This window comes from Acomys minous (assembly GCF_964271855.1).
Source record: "Acomys minous genome assembly, chromosome: 12".
NCBI lineage: Eukaryota > Metazoa > Chordata > Mammalia > Rodentia > Muridae > Acomys > Acomys minous.
Window position 1 is genome coordinate 95,804,062 of NC_140493.1, and position 23,176 is coordinate 95,827,237.

The window sequence follows — 23,176 nt, forward strand, 5'->3', positions numbered from 1 at the left end:
TAATGAAAAAGGAACAACAGCTGCAGAGAGACATTCGATTATGGGGGGGGAAAACTGAATTAAATCAGCTTGTGTATTGTACAGATGTGTTGACCTCAGGATGGGAACCAGGATGTGTGTTACGCTGGGGAAGAGGCTTTGCCTTTGTTTCCACAGGAGAAGAAAAGCTGTCGTCGATACCGTCAAAACTGAGAAAGAATAGATCTGAACAGGAGGCCCCTCCTGAATAAAGAGAGGCACTAGCTCATCAGAGGGCTTGGTCATTCAGTTCAAACTAACATATAAGACTAAAGTTTTCTTCTGAAATAAAAAGGATATTTTTATTGTTTTGTATTAAAAACACAGGTAAGGGATTTGAAATGTTTTAAATAAATTTAAAGCTTTAGTACAGATCAAACTTACTTTCAAAATCTCTAAGAGCTAAGATTAAAAAAAAAAAAATTGAGCAAGATGGTGGTAGCCCATGCCTTTAATCTTAGTAGAGACAGGTAGATTCTGATAAATTATTTGCTTTCTAAATTCTAGAGTTACAATGAACAATGTGGTGGTGATTCACACCTTTAATTCCAGCACTTGGAAGAGGCAGGCATGTAGGAATTATAGTGGTTTAATTTTAAAAGCCACTTGAAAAAGGGAAGCTGAAATTTTATATTACATATAATATATATTATATATTTTATATATTTTTATAATTTAAAAATAAATATACTTAAAAGTATATTTAGGGGCTGGAGAGATGGCTCAGAGGTTAAGAGCACTGACTGCTCTTCCAGAAGTCATAAGTTCAATTCCCAAAAACCACAGGTGGTTCACAACCATCTATGATGTGATCTGGTGCCCTCTCCTGGCCTGCAGGTGTACAGCATGCAGAGCACTGTATACATAATAAATAAATAAATAAAATAAATAAATAAATCTTTTTAAAAGTATATTTAATTTCAAAAATTTCCAAAGAATTTTTTAACATTTCAATTGAGAGATAATACTTTTTCTATTGAAAAAAGTTCCCTGAGAAAGATATAACCCACCAGGGGCTGGAGAGACGGCTTGGTGGTTAAGAGCACTGTCTGCCCTCCCAGAGGTCCTGAGTTCAATTCCCAGCAACTACATGGTGGCTCACAGCCATCTATAATGTGATCTGTGCAGGCATACATGCAGGCAGAACACTGTATATGTAATAAAAAAAAAAAAGATATAACCCACCAAAAAGGAAACTCCCCAGAGTTAGGGTTGGGGCAGGGCTTTGTTTTTATCTTTCCAGGAGAATAAAAACATCTTACTAAGGAATCCGGAGACCACTGGATAAATAAAACATCTCAAGAAAAAGAATGGGTTATCAAGAGAAAATATGACAAGAAAAAGAGTAAGTTGGCCACGTCGTGTTGCCCACCTCCACCTTGTCTCTTCTGCCCTTTACAGACATAGGAGGCAAATGGTCTTTATGTGGTCCCAAATCAACTTAAAAAATTAAAGCTGGCTTTGGGGTTGGAGCATGGCTCTCTCCTTCTTTAAATCCATGCATTCTTTTTAAAGGAAATTTCAAAATCTCTGTCTCATATCAGAAGAGCCACCTGGTATGGGACAGGAAAACAAAAAATAAGGGCGCGTTCTATTGCCACGGATCTCATAACCTTTTGGCTTTCATTTTGCTCTATAATTTTTAAGGATATATTATCTCAAACTCTATAAGATTATTATGTACATATAAACGTTCTGTCATGATACTAGTAGCTGTACAGAGTACTGGCTAATTTTAGAAATAAGCCTCAGCCAGCTTCCTGTGCGTGGCTCTAGGTCTAAGTCTGAAAGCAGGCAACTAGGAACAAAGTTGGTGGACCTGCGAACTAGATTATGGTCCTCAAGCCTTTCTGAGATCTGCTGAATATGGCACTTAAAATGTTTAGGTTTTCTACCACTCCTAACAATATCCTTTTAGGTTTCCAAAAAGATGATGGGACCCCCAACAATGAATCCACCTGGATTGTGTAACAACACTCACTAAAAAAACAACAACAACAACAAAAACAAAAACAACTGCTGCCCTGTGTTTTTCTTCTGCAGCCTGGTTCTGCACAAACAGTGGACACCCTTGAGTTGACTGCAAGTTCTGCCCAGGCAAGAATGCCACCAAACTGATAAACACCACCCAAAGATCAGCGTCTGAGTACAGACTACTTAAGACATTCAAATTGCTGATTTCATATGATGAACGTTTTACAGAACTTTGAGCTCAAAAATACTTAATCCTAAGGCTGACAAATACAACCAATCTGGACACTGTGGAAAGCTTAGCAAAAGTTGCTTCATTTTTGTAAGTAGTTTTACTGTATTATAGTTAATCTGTCCTTTTTATTTAGACAAAAAGGAACATATAGAAATACATAGGAACAATAGCAAAAAGGGTAGATTACTGAATCTACTCTTATAGATCTTTGTATATTGGTACAAAACTAAGATTGTATTTTGGTTACAGCATACTAATATCAACTTTTTAAAAGATATTGTACCTATGTAATTCTTAAAAATGTATTGTGAAGTTCTAGTCCTCTTGAAAGCCACTATCATGAACTGTTTAGGATAATTAAGAAATAAACTAATAATCAGTCAATTTTGTGATTTTGTTAGGTACTATTTCTCTGAGTTAATCAATCAGTTTATAGCTAGAAACTAGTAATTCCTACAGACTAGCGATAGAAAGACAGTCTTCAGAAACCTCGGAGATCTGTAAATTATGGAATTTGAAGGTGTTTTATTAATTTGAGAAAAAAAATTTACAATGAGACATGTCAGCTCCTGGGAGCACCCCCTTTTGACTTTGAAGAAGATGATGAGCATAAAAAAAAAAGTTCTCCTCTAGAAGAGGGCCTCATATGTGCCAAGATAGCCACTGGACAAGATTGTCCTTGCTTCTACAGCAGCCAGAATACTGGACGAACTGGATGCAGGAAAGTCGACTGCCAAGCTTTGCAAGGACAAGGTAGGCAAGCCCTTCATATTACTTGCGTCACAGAGAAGTCTGTCAGATATTCTGAGCCAGAAGGCTGAAGATGATGCTCCAACATTATAGGGCAGTCTTGTGTGACTAACTGGGTGGCCAGCAATGTCTGCCATTTATTAGTTTCAGAAGCTGCTTGCTCTTTCACTTCCTCTTTATTCAGATTATTTATCCTTCTCAGGCCTCTCATGGGGTTGAAGACTAAATAGTTACAGTCTTACAATTAGACTTAGTTGTTTAGGATTTAAGAAGATGTTTTAGGTGGAAAGATGGCTTTTGATTGGTAATGTAAGTTTTGGTACAAAATGATTTAGGTACAGAAGGCTTGGACTCACCAAGATAGCATAGATTTTGGAATACTTTCTCCAAGGTTGCCAAATACTAATGGTCTAGAAATTATGAATGCATTTTTTTAAAAAAACAAACAGTACATAGTTTATTGATATTAGAGAAAATGTCTTTTATTTAGACAAAAAGGAAGAAATGTTGCAGGTCTTTGATACCATTGTGATCCCTGAGATTGTGAACTATAAAAACCTGTCTTTTATTTGGTTGTGGTTAAGACCTAGCCACACACCTTTAATCCAAGAGCTTTTCGTACACAGGATTTAATAAAGTTAATCCTAGGTCAAGAGGTGACACAAAAAAAACAAGCTGATGGGGATTAGGAAGGTAGGGAGGACTCTGAGTAGTAGAAGCAGAAGCAGCTCTTGGGGTTTTAGCCTTTTAGCTCTTTAGCTCTTTGGCTCCTTGGCTTTTGGCTTTTGGGGCTTTAACTTAGCAAGCCTTTGGCCTTGGGTGTGTTTTTTTTTTTTTTTTTTTTTTTTTTGCCTTTTCCTCCTGGGCTATCAGCTGAGCTAGTGAGCCTTTGGGCCTTTTCCATTGGGGACATGAGCTGAGTATGAAGCTGGGTGCTTTCTCTGCCTACCCTACATCTGATAAAGGTCTAATATCCAAAATATATAAAGAACTCAAGAAATTAAACACCACCAAACCAAATAACCAAATTAAGAAATAGGACTCAGAACTAAACAGAAAACTCTCAACAGAGGAACATCGAATGGCTAAGAAACACTTAAAGAAATGCTCAATGTCTTTAGTCATCAGAAAAACACAAATCAAAATGACTCTGAGGTTTCATCTTACACCCATAAGAATGGCTACGATCAAAAACTCAACTGACAGCGCATGCTCGCTAGGATGTGGAGAAAGGGGAACACTCCTTCATTGCTGGTGGGAATGCAAACTATCTGGTGCTACCCCAGAAAACTGGGAGTAGGGCTTCCTCAAGACCCAGCTATTCCACTCCTTGGAATATACCCAGAAGATGCTCCACCACACAACAAGGACATATGCTCAACCATGTTCATAGCAGCCTTGGAAACAGCAGCAGAACATGGAAACAACTTAAATGTCCCTCAGTCGAAGAATGGATAAAGAAACTGTGGTACATTTACACTATAGAATACTACTCAGCTATTAAAAAAAAAAAAAAAAGAAACCCCGAAATTTGTGGATAAATGGATGGAAGTAGAAATGATCATACTGAGTGAGTTAACCCAAAAGCAGAAAGACTCTCATGGTGTATACTCACTTATAATTGAACACTAGCCCAAGAGGCATGTCCCATGAAAGTCTTCACTTATCAGGAGATTGGGATAGTTCTGAGGACATCCTATTAGGACTCTAGATAAGAGAAGTATGGGAGAATGGGGAAATAGAATCAGAGGGTCCTAGAAATCTGCAAGAAGAACACCATGATGGATGAATCTGGGCCCAGGGGTTCTGCTCAAACTACTGCACCAACCAAGGACAATACATGCAGTAAACATCAAACCCCTACTCAGATCTAGCCAATGGACAGGACATTCTCCACAGCTGAGTGGAGAGTGAGGACTGACTCAGACATGAACTCTGGCGCCTGATATTTGTCCACTTCCCTGTGGTGGGGAGGCCTGGTGGCACTCAGAGAAAGAATAAGCAGGCTACCAGATGAGACTTGATAGCCTAAGACCATATAGTGGGGCAGGAGGTCCCCCTCCGTCACAGACATAGGGAAGGGGAATAGAGTGAAAGCAGAAGAGAGGGAGGAACAAGAGGATACAAGGAATGTGATAACAATTTAGATACATAATCTGAATAAATTAAATTTTAAAAACTGAAAAAAACGAAAACAAAAAATGGTCCCTTCAAGTAAACAAAAAGGATATTTACTGAAATACAAAGGTAAGTTCTGCATCTAATCAGCAGCAGCTATAATTTTTCTTGCGCTTCAGTCTGCATCATTGCTTTCTTTTAGACACTCTTGGTATAACATATACTCAATAATATGTAATGATTATTACTATTTTCTTTTTAATTATTCCATCATTGGATTTCTTCTTGGACTTGCTTTCTTCTGTTTACCACATTAACATATAACCTTCTGTATGTTACTCTCAGTAATTTTTCCAAAGCCCGAGAGAGAGCTTATTGCTAAACTCAGAAGTTATGATAATGAAAACCTGTCTGAAAATAGGTGTTTGACAAGACCTGATAGCTCTTAACATATAAAAGGAACACAAGGGAAGCCTGGGCCATTTTTTTAACAGGATAACGACTGTCCTAGACCAACCACATAGACAAACTTTAAATGATTGTAAGAATAACAATTGTTCTATGTTTAAAAAAAAAAAACAACCAAAACTACACTCATAATCCTTACAGCATTATCCTAGTGAGGAGATACACAGAATCTGGCTAACAGGCTCTACTCTAGATACATCCTGGTAGGACTCACAGTCGCTGCCCTCAATCTATTCCAGAAGTTCCTGGTGCCAGCTTAGGGATCTAAGTCAGAAACATGGCATGAATCTTGCATACACATGGGGCTGCAAATTGGCAGGTGGAAGCTATGCTTTCTGCAGGCCGTTACTTTCTATGGATCAAGGCTTGAGTCACACACTGAGCCAAGTTGGTAGAAGTGATGGTGGTGAGCCTTTTCCACTCTATCACCATCTCTTTGACTTTGACCCCTAGCCTTAGAACCACAGAGTCCAGGGGAAAAAACACCTTCAGAACCAATTAGAATCCTTTCTCTACGTTGGATTTATTCACTGCTTAAGACATTCCATAAGCAGTCACAGAACTAAATGCTCATACAAGAGTTTGTGTAAATATTTAGATAATGGTTTGCCAAGGCAATTGAAGACTCTAAGACATTTGGATTTGGCAGCTATTTTAGCATAAAAGCAAGTCCTTAACCAGGAGCTAGAGAAACATGCTTTCCTTTGCCCCCCGAAGCTTCTGGGCAGGCCAGCTCTCCTACTGTGACTTTAAAAACTCTGTCAAGTATGTGCTTAACAAAAAGAAAACTTGCCACTGAAAAGGGAGTTCCAGAAAGAAATGAGTAACAGTGCATCTCTTTTCTATTCCCCTCCGTTATACTAAGAACAGAGCTTCCTTTTGCTCATACGTGGGCTCTGTGGGGGAGCCAACAACTCAAGGGTTTCTGTGTTTGCGTGACATCAGCACCATTTCTGTAGCACAGAGCTAAAGTCTGTGACACTCTTAGAAGGTTGAATCAAAGTTCATTTTAGAATTCTCTCTCTCTCTCTCTCTCTCTCTCTCTCTCTCTCTCTCTCTCTCTGTGTGTGTGTGTGTGTGTGTGTGTGTGTGTGAGAGAGAGAGAGAGAGAGAGAGAGAGAGAGAGAGAGAGAGAGACAGACAGACAGACAGACAGACAGACAGACACAGACAGAGAGAGAGACAGACAGAGAGAGACAGAGACAGAGACACAGACAGGGAGACAGAGAGAGAGAGAGACAGAAGAGAGAGACAGAGAGAGAGAAAGGGAGAGAGAGAGAGAGACAGAGAGAGAGAAAGGGACAGAGAGAGAGAGAGAGAGAGAGAGAGAGAGAGAGAGAGAGAGAGAGAGAGAAGAGACTAACACTGAAATCCAGGGCCTCACATATTAGGCAAGCTCTTTACCGCTGAGTCACATCCCCAGAACTCCCAGAATTTTAATGAAAAAACAAAAAACAAAACAAAACAAAACCAAAAACAAAACCAAAAAAACCTCCAACAACCCCAGATATCAGTGAGGCATCCCAATACCTTCAAAATCAACTAAGATATTTAAAGGAACTACTAGAATTTGCTATTTTCTATTACATACTACACACGCAGTGAAGAAAATTATGGACCAAGTCATATATATATATATATATATATATATATCCACTTACTTTCGACACTAGTTGTCCTGTCACTTGTTCTCCACATAATCCAGCTCAATCCTTTTGTCTAACATCTAGGATCCTAATGTTGAAAGGAGTGTACGGTTAGTTAAAGTCTACACAATTTCCTGCATGGCCCTGCTTGGCCACCAACGGGAACCAGCATAGTATAATTTCACCATTCTTGGCATTGTGAGCCATTTAGGACAAGGGTCTGATGTCAAACTTATGTTTGGTGCCAAGACAAACTTAGTCACAAAAGTTGTACGATATTACAACCTGCCAGATTTCACTTTGGATGTACTTCAAACTCAATGCTCATTTTACAGAGTGATGTGCAGATCTGATGGCATAAGAAAAACATTTTAACTGCATTTACAGAGAACCCTAAATAAGTTGTGTGTGTGTGTGTGTGTGTGTCTGTTTAGTACCTTCCTGCATCATTTTTCAGGACACATGATCTACTGGCTGCCCTCTATTGGTGGACAGTGATGATAAACAAAAACAAAAACAAAAACAAAACAAAAAGGAAGTCCTGCAAAGAAAGCAGTGTTGCGAGTGAGCGAAGACATGTTTCAGGCTTCCCACCTAGTGGCTCCTACTTCAGAAGATGATCCCAAATGCAGATGAACTTGCCATCCATCTCCTCTCCAAATCACTAATCCATTAACAGGAAGACATGTACCCAGCTCTATGAATTTTACACGCAACTAAAGCTATGAGCGGTGCATCGGCATTAATACACTTCTGTGAGAATGCAAATTCTTTCTAAAGTCAACTCTAAACATTCTACAAATCACTGTGGATTTCTTTTCTTTTCTTTTCTTTTTTAAAGGCAAAGCCACCGATAACTGGATTCTCTTCATAGCCCTCTTGAGTGTTGGGGATTAGAGTTGTGTACCACTTCTTTTTTTTTTTAGATGTGATGCTAGAAATAGAGCCCAGGGCTCCATGCTAGGCAAGCACTCACTCTACCAGCTGAGCTAATTCCCAACCTTGTAGTACAGTAGTTCTTTAAAAGAGATCCACTTCAAATTTAAAACGTGTTACATATTCATAAGATTTGAACAATATAAAATGAGTCAAAGCATTATTAGCAGCCTGTGGGTGTTTATGCACCTTAGCTCTCTGTCACAAGTCTATAAGCTAATAAGCCAGTATTTTGTTCTTTTCCAGAACCAAGCACAGTCCACACCACCTGCTGGGGGACTGAGACTCAATTAAATGAGTAAATGAATGGGTAGGTGATTTAAAAATGAAATTGACCTCTCTCTCTCTCTCTCTCTCTCTCTCTCTCTCTCTCTCTCTCTCTCTCTCTCAAGATCTAAAACTGCCTGTTAGAAACCTGAACTACCCAGTGCTGTAAGGGAGACGGGGCTGCGTGATGAATCACAGTGGCACTTTTCTGGACAAGCAAGCAGCACAGAGTTTTTGCCTTAGATAAGCTTGGCACCGTTGTGGCTGACAATCACCTTCCTTCATGAAGAGAAGATGAAAGAAAAATTTCTCAGAGGGGCAGGCTCTGGGACATTAAATCAGTTGGTACATGGAAGAGAGTTTCTTAAAAATAAATAAATAAAATAACAACAACAACAACAACAATAATAATAATAATAATAATAATAATAATAATAATAATAATAATTGAACTCCTTTTCTGGGAACTAAAGAAAGTTTTGATAGATATAGTTCAAGAGTAATAAAGATAACCTATCAGTTCTTTGGATCACAACTGGCAGTTTGTCACATGCACACACCTTAAATTCACAGCCAAGCAACAGAAGCCAATCTTCTGTCATGCCGAATGTCCTACGTGAGTACACTGGGTTTGACCTCACACCAGCGACTGCTACAAACCTAAAAATGTCATGTTAACCAGGCAGCAGGCCTGGAGCCAGAGGCTCGGTGAAAATGCGTCTGGAAGCATTGTGTGGGCCAGAGAGCACACAAGCCGCTCAGCTCACCGCTGAACTCACTCAGAACTTCACGTCAGATCCCACCTCCACCGGCCAAGTCTGAAAAAAGCTCAGGTCACTTGCCTCTTGGGCTCTCTGTGGTAGAAACCCTGGGGCCAGGCCACTGCTGCTTTAGGGGAGACCCGGATTATATACAGAAGTCCAAACGGGGAGAATACTGTGACCAGAGAGTGCTGTGTGAGGGCTGATCTCCCCCAACCCCACCCCATGCCAAACCCAGTCCCCACCAGCGATCCTCCCTGTGCCAACAGGGGCTCCCTCTGAGAAAGAGGACAGGTGCGTTAGAAGCGCGGGAGGCTAACGGCGCCCTGATGGCTCACAGGCCTTCTAGAGCCTAAGTTATTATTACCTGCAGCTGAAGCTCCAAGCCAGAGGGTCCCTGGACTCCCCAGGCACCGTCAGCACAGCCCCTCAAAGGCAAGGCCTCGGCCAGAGGGCCCAGAGCGCCATTTCCCACCCATCGCTTTTCCCACTCAACGCTTTCCCACTCAACGCTTTCCGGCTGGAGGTGCAACGCCTACTTCGCCCGCCCCGCGCAAGCAACGCCTGTGCAGGCGCACATGCCAGGAGGCGCGGGAGGCCGCGCGTGTGTCATCCTGCTCAGGACACTCACCTCCGTGTTTAACGCTCAGCTCCGGCCTCCACCACTCCTTCGCTTAGTAGACACGCCTCTACTTCTCCCATCCAAGCGTGTTTTTTAAAGGGTAGACTTACAAGATTCAGTTGGCTTCATCTTGACTTCCGGAAGAGAGCAAAATAGCAGGTAGGTAGGGCTATTGAACTAGTGGGAAATGACTTCTAAAAATGGGTTCCCTCCGAGTTAACTTTAGAACTCCACCACTAAAGGGGACAGGACGGGGCGGGGCGGAGCGAGGGGTTGGGGGATGGGGTGGGGAGAGGTCTAGCGTTTGAAATGTTTAAAGACCTGGCCTGGTTGTCTTGGAGTTGCTGGGAGTGTGTATGTGGAGTTTGGTGCGGGGTGGGGTGGGGTGGGGTGAAAAGCTGGGAGGAAAGCAAGAAGCAGCAATTTTGGAAAGGGATCAGAACAGATTCGAGTAAGTACTGTAGGTGATGGTACCTAAGAAAGGTGCTCCGGGAGATATAATGGGCCACCCGTGGGGAGTAATGCCCCGAGAGGACGAGAGGACGTGAGGCCCTAAGGCTCAACAATTCTAGACTGTCCAAGGCCAAAGGGACAGCGCTCAGATCCGGCCTGGCCTAGGATGGCGTTTTCACCTGTCCTCAACAAAATAAAAAAAGGACAATTTTATTCGCATGTTTATAGGTGCTTTGACTGTGCACCACACGTATGCCTATTGCCCACAGAGGCCAGAAGATGGCGCTGGATCCCCTGGAGCTAGAGTTACAGACATTTGTGAGCTGCCATGTGGGTGCTAGGAATTGAGCCTGGGTCCTCTGGAAGAGCAACCATTGCTCTTAACCATTCAGCCATCTCCCTCGCCCTGACAAGATATACTTAAAAAAAACCAAGGTGGAGCTTAGCACCCATCTTCCCTTTTGGTTTTGCGCTCTGGAGAGCAAGGGCTTGAAGAAAGGAGACTGAGTGAGATGCTGCGACCATTTCTTCTGCCTTCCTTCTCTGCACTCCGCACAGAGGTTGTAGCAGCACCACGTCAGGCCAGTATCTGGAGGTTCACCGCTCCGAGGTCCGTCACAGCCGCTTTGAGGAGGGTCTGGGGAAGAATTTGCCATTTTCCGTGGAAAACAAGTGGCTGTTACTGGCTATGATGACTGTGTACTTTGGGTCTGAATTTGCTGCTCCTTTCTTTACAGTAAGGCACCAGCTACTTTAAAAATAAGGATATTTATTTCAATCTTTTAACAGGTTTAAGAATATTTAAGAGACATGATCTGAAAACTGGATCTTAAACTCTTGAACTCTTAAAACTAGCTACAATTGTAAATAAACTAATAAAAATAAAATCAAGTTGGAATTTGTTAGGACTACCTTGTCAGCTTGACTAGATTAAAAGATTGCCATGGAAACACACCACTGGGTGTGACTAGGAGGGTATTTCCAGAGAAGTTCTAACTGAGGAAGGAAGACCTACTTGAGTGTTGGGTGGCACTATGTCACGGGCTGGGGTTGAGTGTTGGGTGGCACTATGTCACGGGCTGGGGTTGAGTGTTGGGTGGCACTATGTCACGGGCTGGGGTTGAGTGTTGGGTGGCACTATGTCACGGGCTGGGGTTGAGTGTTGGGTGGCACTATGTCACGGGCTGGGGTTGAGTGTTGGGTGGCACTATGTCACGGGCTGGGGTTGAGTGTTGGGTGGCACTATGTCACGGGCTGGGGTTGAGTGTTGGGTGGCACTATGTCACGGGCTGGGGTTGAGTGTTGGGTGGCACTATGTCACGGGCTGGGGTTGAGTGTTGGGTGGCACTATGTCACGGGCTGGGGTTGAGTGTTGGGTGGCACTATGTCACGGGCTGGGGTTGAGTGTTGGGTGGCACTATGTCACGGGCTGGGGTTGAGTGTTGGGTGGCACTATGTCACGGGCTGGGGTTGAGTGTTGGGTGGCACTATGTCACGGGCTGGGGTTGAGTGTTGGGTGGCACTATGTCACGGGCTGGGGTTGAGTGTTGGGTGGCACTATGTCACGGGCTGGGGTTGAGTGTTGGGTGGCACTATGTCACGGGCTGGGGTTGAGTGTTGGGTGGCACTATGTCACGGGCTGGGGTTGAGTGTTGGGTGGCACTATGTCACGGGCTGGGGTTGAGTGTTGGGTGGCACTATGTCACGGGCTGGGGTTGAGTGTTGGGTGGCACTATGTCACGGGCTGGGGTTGAGTGTTGGGTGGCACTATGTCACGGGCTGGGGTTGAGTGTTGGGTGGCACTATGTCACGGGCTGGGGTTGAGTGTTGGGTGGCACTATGTCACGGGCTGGGGTTGAGTGTTGGGTGGCACTATGTCACGGGCTGGGGTTGAGTGTTGGGTGGCACTATGTCACGGGCTGGGGTTGAGTGTTGGGTGGCACTATGTCACGGGCTGGGGTTTGGGGTGGAGGCATAAGTGGTCCACGTTAATACTCCAGCTTAATTAGACACGACTGGTAGTGGCTGTGTGCAGGACATTCCCTTGACTGTCTCTTTTCTTCATTTGCCTTGTCCCTAAGCAAATTATACTCAATATCTGCTCCTGACAATCCAACTAGATCCTATCCAGAAAAGCTTTTGTATGTGTGAGTGAGCATGTAGGTTCTAAAAACTGAGCTCAGGTCATCACGCTTGGCAGCTGAGCCATTTTGCTGGTCCTCTTTTAGTTTATTATTTAAAAAATAATAATAATCTAGATTCTCACTCATTCTCGCCAAATAATTTGTACCTGTTACCATATCTGAATCTTCAACACCATTTTCCCCACTTCACTACCAGGCCCTCAGTCCCACTGGCTACCTATATCTGAGTTTCTATTAACCTTTAAAAATATTTATCTGGGTATAATTACCAATAGCTTGGTACCAATTAGTATAGATGTTAGTGACCATTTTATTACCACTGTAATGTTTGTGGCTGTCTCTACTTTGCTACCTTAATTATGAGTACCCAAAGAGTAGCCAATACTTTGGTCTTCCTTTTTCTTAGGCCTAGAACACTCTTAAAATGGTATGTGTGCAAAGGTAAGTGGAATTAATAACTAAATAAACACATTCTTTGCCCAAGGCATGCTTTAATAAGTTAAAAAATATATATAATCATATTTATTTGACATCTTCTTGGTTTGCAAATAATAGTCGAGAACAAAGGAGCCGGGCCCGGATGGACACAATCAGGGAACCTGGGTAAAACATTTTACCCTGGGACTCTGGTCCGTTTTGCTTGTGAGTGGGAAGAGAAAATAACATGAGGTGAAGGCAAGAAGTGAAGGACGTCCAAGTAGCACAGGGGTCCTGGAGCAAGCCTCCAGTAGGTCCACACCCTGGGTCATCCCAGACGGCATCCTGTCATCCAGTAGGACAGTGGCCGTCCTGAGCAGTGCAACCTCCATCCCACCCTGTGGAGTTAAAAAGATTTTTGCTCTCTGTTTAATTACTGCCTCTCCACACATATAGCCCAGCTCTGGGGAGTCCTCCCTGAAGAGCACCCCCCTAGGGTCCCCTTCATTCCTAGTGGGGCTGTCCCTTCTGAGTCTTCTTTAAAAGGGGCTTGCCCCCTTCCCTCACTTAGTAAGCACCCATATTTTCTTTCTTTAAATTTTTAAAAATTTTTTTTACATATTTTACATACATATTTATATTATTACACATATATAAAATGAGCCACATACAGCAAGAAGAAGCAGGAAACAATCAGTTTCAAAACGTCATCTCCCTTTGAAGCTGGGTGACACTGTTCTATAGGATTTAGGCTTAGTTAAAACAAAACCCTAGTTGCAACCTTTGAACTCCCCTTTATAAAGGATCAGCCGTAATAATCATCAATATCATTTCCTGGATCTTGTTTTGGACATACGACAGTCATAGCTCTTTGCATTCTTATGAACACTTGTAGATGGGGCCATTTGTATTAGTTTTGTGTCCAGTTTGAAACACAGAAAAAATTAAATGATACCCTCTGCGTCCAGCTTCAAGGAGCTGAAAATTTTGAGACACCTGTACTGCTAAGGGGCCCCCTTTTAATAGGAAACATTGTTTATTATGAGAAGGCCCCTGCAGGAGACACGTTTGTGTATTTAAATTCTCTTGTGCTTTTAGCTAATTGGAGCAAGGAGAAAAAAAAAAAACACTGGTTCACACTGAACAATTAGAGACTCTATCTCTGGAACTTTGACTTGTCTGACCCTTCCTTTTAGACTTGGGAGGCTGTAGTCTGTCTTGTGGGCTGGGGAGCAGAGGACGCTGGTCTGCAGAGAGCAGTGACTTGGATGTGTAACGGAAGCCTATTTTCCAGCCTCTCCTGAGGTTCCTACTGTCTCCTGGGCCTCAGCTGCTTCCCTTGTGTGGGCTCAGTAAGAGACCATCTCTCAAAAGACATCTCTGTGCCGGGGGACAATTCACAAGCAGACCAGAGTTGGAATTTCCCCAAGCCCACAGAAATGCAAGGTAGGCTTCCTGCCTGCCTGCAGTCCCACTGTCCAGAAGGCAGAAATGGGGGATTTCTAGAGCAATGTAGACTAGCCACATTGGTGAGCTCTGGGTACAGTTCAGAGACCCTGCCTTGATGAATAAGGTGAAGAAAGGCCGAGGAAGACTCCTGTCATCAACACCAGGCCACCACACACATGTATGCAGAACTGCGTAAAGCACACATATACAAGCTTAAAATACATAACTAAGAGCATCTAGATATAGGACTAAATTAAGTTTTCCTCTGCTAGCTCAAGTTGCCTTCTCTTACTACAATTAAAAGTTATGATTGCAATATCAGAAAGAATCAAACCCAGGTGTTATGACAGAGAGTGCTAAGACAATACACTACACCATCTCTTCCCCTTTAAAAAATTTTTTTCCGCCGGGCCGTGGTGGCGCACGCCTTTAATCTCAGCACTTGGGAGGCAGAGGCAGGCGGATCGCTGTGAGTTCGAGGCCAGCCTGGTCTACAAAGTGAGTCCAGGACTGCCAAGGCTACACAGAGAAACCCTGTCTTGAAAAACAAAAAAAAAACAAAAAACAAAAATTTTTTTCTGGGCTGGAGAGATGGCTCAGAGGTTAAGAGCACTGACTGCTCTCCCAGAGGTCCTGAGTTCAATTCCCAGCAACCACATGGTGGCTCACAACCATTTATAATGGCCTGCTGGTGTACATGCAGGCAGAGCATTGTATACATAATAATAAATAAATACATCTTAAAAAAAAATAAAAATTTTTCCAGATTATTACTTTTATTTTGTATGTAAGAGTGTTTGCAGGGTGTATGTCTGTGTGTCGTATGCACGTAGTGCCAAGTGGAGGCCGGAAAGGGGTGGTGATAGCCCTAGGATTGGAGTTGGTGATGGTTGTGATGCGTCCTGTGGGTTTTGGGAATTGAACCAGGATCTTCTGAAAGAGCACCCAGCGCTATTAACCATCTCTCCAGCCTCATAGTTTTCTAAACTTCTGAAAGGGATTGCCCATAACTCCCTGGCCACTGCCCTCTGCCCTGTCATACCCTCCTTGCTGAGGTCTGCCCACTAATTTAATCCCACCAGTCCTCCTCACCAGTTTTTCATCCCTCTTGATCCAGATACAATCTTTTTTGCACAGTGGATGGATGGAAGGAGGCTGGGATCCAGCAGTTCTGAAAAGAAGGAAGCAATCCCCCGTGATGGGTACCAAAGGCGGATCCCAAAGACCAGATATCCCCTGTCTCTGCCTGAAAGGGAACTTGTTAACCTAGGGCGTGAGCATCTCCAGATGCAGCAAGGCATCCGGGCTAGGGACCTGCTTAGACATCCCCTATAGTGGCTGCCAGAGATGGGAAGTGGGGCCAGGAGGAGATTTGACCCTGTCTACTGTTCTTCCTCTATCTAGGGTAGGTAATGGCTCACCTAAAGTTTGCAGGATTTCTGGGATGAAAGGATGTCAAGACAGACAATATGCAGACCGAGAAAAAAGGCCTGTGTATAAGGGGGTCTATAGGTGAGACACCCAGGGGCATCTGGGTAGGAAGGAGTCACCGGCCCTGGAAAGCCCCCTGGATTAGTTTTGAGGCAAAAACGTGTAGCTGGCCATTGATTTGGCCATTAGCCTGGGTACTAGTGACTGGACATATCTGAGCCTTTAAGGCCACAAATCACATTCATTTCTAGACGAACTGCCTCCTTCTCTCTCCTCTCTTCTTCCCTCCCTCCCTCTCTAACCACCTTCCCTCCCCCTTTCCTTAGACAGCATCTCATTGTATGGCTGCAGACCAGCCTTAAATTTCTGGGCTCTGACAATCCTCCGGCCCCAGTCTCCCAAGTAGATGGTACTAATGACAACATGCCTAGCTCAGTTCTCTGAGCCTGAGTTTGCTCGTCTGAGTGTCATAAACAGTCAATACTGCATGGTAGGGTAGATAAAATGACCTATGCACATAACATGCTCGATACAGAACATGCTGTCAGTCAAGGTGGCTGCAAGGCCACTCCTGGCCGTTAAGAGTCTTTCTGGATCCTCCTTAAGACCCTCCAGGCCTCCCATAAGGATGGGACATTGAGACTAGGGGCTGTTCCTCTGCTCAGTCAAGGGGTTCCTTGCTCTTGAAACCATCCCTGGAAGGACACGCGCAGGCTGTGCCCGGGGAAGGAAGGTCCTGTAAGTAGAGCCTAGTCTCCTCTCTCACCTCCCCCACCCTTGGGCTCCCAGCCAGACCTTGGCAGTCCATGTGGCAGAAGTTCTCTGAATGACTGTGGTAGTCATTGCACCAGAAATGGCTGTTGATCTGGAAGATGCCGTAGTCGAAGCTGCCGTCTACATTCTCGCTCACCTTTGATATGTTGAAGTTGCTTTCTATAAAAGCCAAGCACAGCCCTTAGAAAAGAGAAGAGGGGGAAGGCTTTATGAAGGATCCAAACTGAGTGGGAAGGGAGTGGAAAGAAAAAAAAAAGAATGCAAGGAATCAGAAGAGAGAACAAGGCCAGCTGGGCCTAAAGAGTTAGACTATACCCATAGGCTTTATCCGCCCTGTCCTTCAGTTCATTAGTTGTTTCCCCATCCATTTGTATAGCCATCCCCCATCTTTGTGTCTAGCCATCCCCCATCTTTGTGTCTAGCCATCCCCCATCTTTGTGTAGAGCCATCCCCCATCTCTGTGTCTAGCCATCCCCCATCTTTGTGTAGAGCCATCCCCCATCTTTGTGTAGAGCCATCCCCCATCTTTGTACATAGCCATCCCCCATCTTTGTGTAGAGCCATCCCCCATCTTTGTGTAGATCCATCCCCTATCTTTGTGTAGAGCCATCCCCCATCTTTGTGTAGAGCCATCCTCCATCTTTGTGTAGAGCCATCCCCCATCTTTGTGTAGAGCCATCCCCCATCTTTGTGTAGAGCCATCCCCCATCTTTGTACATAGCCATCCCCCATCTTTGTGTAGATCCATCCCCCATCTTTGTGTAGATCCATCCCCTATCTTTGTGTAGAGCCATCCCCCATCTTTGTGTAGAGCCATCCCCCATCTTTGTGTAGAGCCATCCCCCATCTTTGTGTATAGCCATCCCCCATCTTTGTACATAGCCATCCCCCATCTTTGTGTAGAGCCATCCCCTATCTTTGTGTAGAGCCATCCCCCATCTTTGTGTAGAGCCATCCCCCATCTTTGTGTAGAGCCATCCCCCATCTTTGTGTAGAGCCATCCCCCATCTTTGTACATAGCCATCCCCCATCTTTGTGTAGATCCATCCCCTATCTTTGTGTAGAGCCATCCCCCATCTTTGTGTAGAGCCATCCTCCATCTTTGTGTAGAGCCATCCCCCATCTTTGTGTAGAGCCATCCCCCATCTTTGTGTAGAGCCATCCCCCATCTTTGTACATAGCCATCCCCCATCTTTGTGTAGATCCATCCCCCATCTTTGTGTAGATCCATCCCCTATCTTTGTGTAGAGCCATCCCCCATCTTTGTGTAGAGCCATCCCCCATCTTTGTGTAGAGCCATCCCCCATCTTTGTGTAGAGCCATCCCCCATCTTTGTGTATAGCCATCCCCCATCTTTGTACATAGCCATCCCCCATCTTTGTGTAGAGCCATCCCCTATCTTTGTGTAGAGCCATCCCCCATCTTTGTGTAGAGCCATCCTCCATCTTTGTGTAGAGCCATCCCCCATCTTTGTGTAGATCCATCCCCCATCTTTGTACATAGCCATCCCCTATCTTTGTGTAGAGCCATCCCCTATCTTTGTGTAGAGCCATCCCCCATCTTTGTACATAGCCATCCCCCATCTTTGTGTAGATCCATCCCCCATCTTTGTGTAGATCCATCCCCTATCTTTGTGTAGAGCCATCCCCCATCTTTGTGTAGAGCCATCCCCCATCTTTGTGTAGATCCATCCCCCATCTTTGTGTATAGCCATCCCCCATCTTTGTACATAGCCATCCCCCATCTTTGTGTAGAGCCATCCCCTATCTTTGTGTAGAGCCATCCCCCATCTTTGTGTAGAGCCATCCTCCATCTTTGTGTAGAGCCATCCCCCATCTTTGTGTAGATCCATCCCCCATCTTTGTGTAGAGCCATCCCCCATCTTTGTGTAGATCCATCCCCCATCTTTGTACATAGCCATCCCCTATCTTTGTGTAGAGCCATCCCCCATCTTTGTGTAGAGCCATCCCCTATCTTTGTGTAGAGCCATCCCCTATCTTTGTGTAGAGCCATCCCCTATCTTTGTGTAGAGCCATCCCCCATCTTTGTGTAGAGCCATCCCCCATCTTTGTGTAGAGCCATCCTCCATCTTTGTGTAGAGCCATCCCCCATCTTTGTGTAGATCCATCCCCCATCTTTGTGTAGATCCATCCCCTATCTTTGTGTAGAGCCATCCCCCATCTTTGTGTAGAGCCATCCCCCATCTTTGTGTAGAGCCATCCCCTATCTTTGTGTAGAGCCATCCCCCATCTTTGTGTAGAGCCATCCCCCATCTTTGTGTAGAGCCATCCCCTATCTTTGTGTAGAGCCATCCCCCATCTTTGTGTAGAGCCATCCCCCATCTTTGTGTAGAGCCATCCCCCATCTTTGTGTAGAGCCATCCTCCATCTTTGTGTAGAGCCATCCCCCATCTTTGTGTAGATCCATCCCCCATCTTTGTACATAGCCATCCCCCATCTTTGTGTAGAGCCATCCCCCATCTTTGTGTAGAGCCATCCCCCATCTTTGTACATAGCCATCCCCTATCTTTGTGTAGAGCCATCCCCCATCTTTGTGTAGAGCCATCCCCCATCTTTGTGTAGAGCCATCCCCCATCTTTGTGTAGAGCCATCCCCCATCTTTGTGTAGAGCCATCCCCCATCTTTGTGTAGAGCCATCCCCCATCTTTGTGTAGAGCCATCCCCCATCTTTGTACATAGCCATCCCCCATCTTTGTGTAGAGCCATCCCCCATCTTTGTGTCTAGCCATCCCCCATCTTTGTGTAGAGCCATCCCCCATCTTTGTGTCTAGCCATCCCCCATCTTTGTGTAGAGCCATCCCCCATCTTTGTGTAGAGCCATCCCCCATCTTTGCACTTGCTGAGTGCCTACTATTTGCCAGGAAGTATGCACAGTCCAATAGGCTGGTGTTGATTTCAAAGGGCCTAGTACAGATAGAACGAAAGTATGGGCTTAACAAAACACACACACACACACACACACACACACACACACACACACACACACATATGCACACAGAGAAGGGGAGTGGAGAGAGAGAGAGGAGTGTGTACACATTTTAGGGGGAGAGGAAAGATCCCTTCAATGCGGGGCGGCGGATGAAGACTTTGCATTGCCTATTCCTTTGGCCTGAAATGCCCTTCTTCTAGACATTTGGTGGTGCAGCCACCACTGCTCAGTGTCATTTCCTCAGAGTCCTTCTCTGACTTCATTTTCAACAGTGTTACCTGTGTGTGTGTGTGTGTGTGTGTGTGTGTGTGTGTGTGTGTGTGTGTGGTGTGGTGTGTGTGTGTGTGTGTGTGTGTGTGTGTGTGTGTGTGTGTGTGTGTGTCTGCAGGAGACCCATGGAGGCCAGAAGTGTCAGGTCCCCTGGAGATGGAGTTGCAGGTAGATCTGAGCTGCTTGACATGGATGCCGGGACTCAAACTCAGGTCCTCTGGAAGAGCAGAACATGCTCCTAATCGCTGAGCCATCTCTTCAGCTCCCACTTTAAAAAAAAAAATCATCAGCTTTAGGGATTAAACTCAAGTCGTCAGGCTTAGACAAGTGCTTTTACCTGCTGAGCCATCTTCTAACCCCGTAAGCTTTTTGTTTGTTTAAGATAAGACCTTGATATCTAGCCCTGGCCAGCCTCAGAGCAATCCTCCTGCCTTTGACTCTGGCCATAACAGGCCTCCATCATATACTGCATGCATCTGTCACCACCCGCCAATACTTTCTATCTGTGTGTGCTTGCTGCCGCTCTTGCCCTCCGAGAATGTGATCATTGTGAGGGGAGGGAATCGATTTACTCCTAAAACAGCAGCACGGCTGAAACGTGGAATGTTGGGCAAGGCGTGGTGGCGCACGCCTTTAATCCCAGCACCCGGGAGGCAGAGGCAGGGGGATCGCTGTGAGTTTGAGGCCAGCCTGCTCTACAAAGCGAGTCCAGGACAGGCAAGGCTACACAGAGAAACCCTGTCTCAAAAAAAATCAAAACAAACAAACAAAAATAAAATGTGGAATGTTAGGAAAAGTTTCTTGTTGCGGGGAGGAGGTTCTTTGAACTTGACTTTGGAAGACGAATGGCAAATAAGGGAAGGCAGATAAGAAGGCGAGGGGGGGGGAGAGGAAGAGAAGTGGGAGAAACGCCACTCACAGTCAGGCAGGGAGTAGCCTTCGAATCCATCCAAGTCCTCCTCGTACAACACCTTGGCCAGGACACAGCGACTGATGATGTCTTTGCCGGCCACCACGGGGAGGCAGCTTGCCACACAGATAAGCAGCACCCTGATCATCATCGAAGGAGGCAAGGCACCTGGGCGCTCTGAGAGCTTGGGGGCTCTGAAGAGAGAGACCAAATCCCCCCCTCACTCACTCAAGGCTCAGTACCCGGTGAGCTTCATTGCTCCCCCCCACCCCCCCCATCTCACTTTATATCCCAAGCCTGTTCTGGAATTTGGTATGTCGTAGCCAGGCTGACCTTCAGCTCTCAGCAATCCTCCTGCCTCTGCCACCAGAGCCCTAGTGTCATAGGCAAGCGCCATCACCCTCGGCTCACTTGTATTCACATCGTATTTTCAGTCACAGGAAAACGTAAACACAAAAGGAAGAGAGGGAGCAACCTCATGGCCTTCCGATGCCCACTGCCCGGATTCAAAGTGGAGGCTGCTCTGGCTTCAGCTGCTGGTCCCTCCTCTGATGGGTATTTAGGAGCAAGCAGCATTTGGGTACCAGGATGGGAAGTAAGGCTGGCAAAGGAGGTGAGAGCAGATTGTGTCTCACCAGCATTTGTGGTACGTGTGTGAACAGGCGCCTTCAGCAGAGAGACTAGGACACTGGGTGCCAATCTCCCGCAACCCATACTATATCCCAGTCACACGGCGCATGGCCTTCACCCCTGCAAACCACGCTGCTATATAAGTAACCTGAACTTGGGTGTGTGTGTGTGTGTGTGCATGTGTGTGTGTATGTGTGCATCAAAGACTCTGGATTTCTATATACTGCCAGCTTTCAAAGGCTGGGCTGCTGTGTCACTTTGAACAACATACTTAACTCTCTGGCTCCTATGTGTGAAATGAAAATTTATTTACTAATTCCTACAATCACAACGATGTAATGATTAAGATAAAAAAAAAAAAAAACAAACAGACACCCAAGGCATGGTTTCACAGTCCTTACAAAGTGGAGCCAGGACTCCTATGATATGGCATGTTTCTGAGCTACAATAGGAACACGGTGCGGGCATACCGAGTGCTTTGAACAATAACTCCCATGAGACTGAGGCAGGTGGTGGAAGCCACAGAGATGTCAGGGCTTGTCTACACGGTCTTGCTTGTCCTCATATTGCTTAGCAAATGTCAAAACCCAGGCAGTGTTCTGACCTCTTAATTAAAATTAACATCGTCAGTGAGGGACAAAAGGATCCTCTGCACCTCTGGGTGTGAACCGACAAGATATATAAGCTCTGAGGAGGTGTTCTGGCCAAGGGCAGGAAGTCTGGGTCCAAATCATGACCAAATGAACCTAACGTCTATAAAATGAAATAGCGGATTCTGTACTTCAAAGTGCTCGTTCTCTGAGAGCACACATGGGCTGGTCCCGTCTTAGGATGTGTGTCCTTCCCCTTAAGCCAGGTGACCGATGCTGAGGGCAAAGGCAAGGATCCACCCTCCTTCCCTTCAATGTGTGCAGAAACAAGATGCTTCTCTGCTGGCCCCGTTTGCCTCGGGGTCTCTTGATCTGTCTTTGCCGCACAGCGTGCACTCGGGGCATTCTTTGGCTGATCTCACTAACCTCACTCTAGTGTTGCAAACAGAACAAATGGAGTCCTGTTGAGCTAGGATTTCAGGAAAATAGCAAATAGCCATTTAATTCACAGATGTGCCATGCAGCCCTCCCCAGTCTGACTGAGAATGTCCCTCAGAGATAAGCTTCTCAGAGCCTGGGGGCAGGAAAATTTGGCTTGGCCCATTAAGCCCCCAGGGATTTCCCCTTAGTGTGACAATGGTCCCAGTATGTGGCCTGTCCCACTTCCAAGCCTACCTCTCTGGTCCTAGCTCCCCCAGGGCCTTCTGGGGGTGGGGATCTACAGGGCAAGGTGGTTTGTGGCAGGGGCCTCCTCTTCCTCACCAAGCACTCTCCGGCCCCATCTGGCTAATGGTTCTCTTCCTCTCGAGAAGGCGCGTGTTCTCGGCCACCCCAGCCTTCTGGAATCCTGGTTCTGTGATGTCATCACCCTCCTGGAAATATGCTGATTTGAACTGTGTAAACTGTCCAAGCTTTAGGGTAGAAACGGCAGATGGGTCCGGAAGGCAGGGCATCCCTTCCTTTCTAGGAACAGGGCCACCTTAGCTTCTAAGGAGGAGCTGCCAGTCCTGCTCCTGGACCTAGGGTGCAGGGGTGTGAGTCCATGTTTACATTCTGAATTGGAACTCTGCAGAGCTGCAGGACCCAGAGCCTGCAGTTTGAATTCCTGTGGACACAGCCCCTCTGAGTCTCTAACCCTTTGTGGAAAGTCTATGGAGTTTGATCCAGGATCCAGTCGCAGAAGCAACCCTTCAGGGACCCACATCCACCCTTCCTTTCTTGCTGTCTGGGATTCAGTGCATGTCCCTTCTTACATAAACAAATTGGAGCTGCACTTCTGTTGTGTGCCCGCAAAGAAAGACCTACCTACTTATTAAGCATGACGATACTTCAGAAGGGTGCTGGCAAATATTTAGAAATTCATGTAA

The 23,176-nt window shown here is 45.4% G+C and overlaps 2 protein-coding genes across 3 annotated transcripts in view; both read right to left on the bottom strand.

Moving 5' to 3' along the window:
* LOC311579439 (uncharacterized protein) overlaps positions 1-9,688 on the bottom strand; it is a 54,174-nt gene extending 44,486 nt beyond the window's left edge. Inside the window, exons 1-2 of one of the 2 annotated variants that reach the window (XM_084749997.1) lie at positions 9,538-9,688; positions 7,222-7,294 (exon numbers count right to left, since the gene is read on the bottom strand). The gene's annotated coding sequence lies outside the window, so the exon portion shown is untranslated. The remainder of the gene's footprint in view (positions 1-7,221; positions 7,295-9,537) is intronic. The other variant, XM_084749998.1, reaches the window with a different exon arrangement.
* A 3,184-nt stretch (positions 9,689-12,872) lies between these two features.
* LYZL6 (lysozyme like 6) lies at positions 12,873-22,654 on the bottom strand. Its single transcript, XM_084750080.1, has 5 exons — positions 22,485-22,654; positions 20,599-20,783; positions 16,482-16,640; positions 15,348-15,426; positions 12,873-13,204 (listed from the first exon to the last, which is right to left on the bottom strand). The coding sequence occupies exons 2-5, from the start codon at positions 20,738-20,740 to the stop codon at positions 13,135-13,137; spliced, it is 450 nt and encodes a 149-aa protein (XP_084606206.1). The 5' UTR covers positions 20,741-20,783; positions 22,485-22,654; the 3' UTR covers positions 12,873-13,134.
* Positions 22,655-23,176: the final 522 nt, after the last annotated feature.

Coding starts and splice junctions, on each gene's coding strand:
- LYZL6 (XM_084750080.1), bottom strand. CDS start 20,740: ATGATGATCAGGGTGCTGCTTATCTGTGTGGCAAGCTGCCTCCCCGTG. Junction 15,427..16,481: donor CTGCCACATGGACTGCCAAG/GTCTGGCTGGGA, acceptor CCTTCTTTTCAG/AACTGCTGGATCCCAGCCTC. Junction 13,205..15,347: donor TCAAGAGGGATGAAAAACTG/GTGAGGAGGACT, acceptor TTAACTCCACAG/GGTGGGATGGAGGTTGCACT.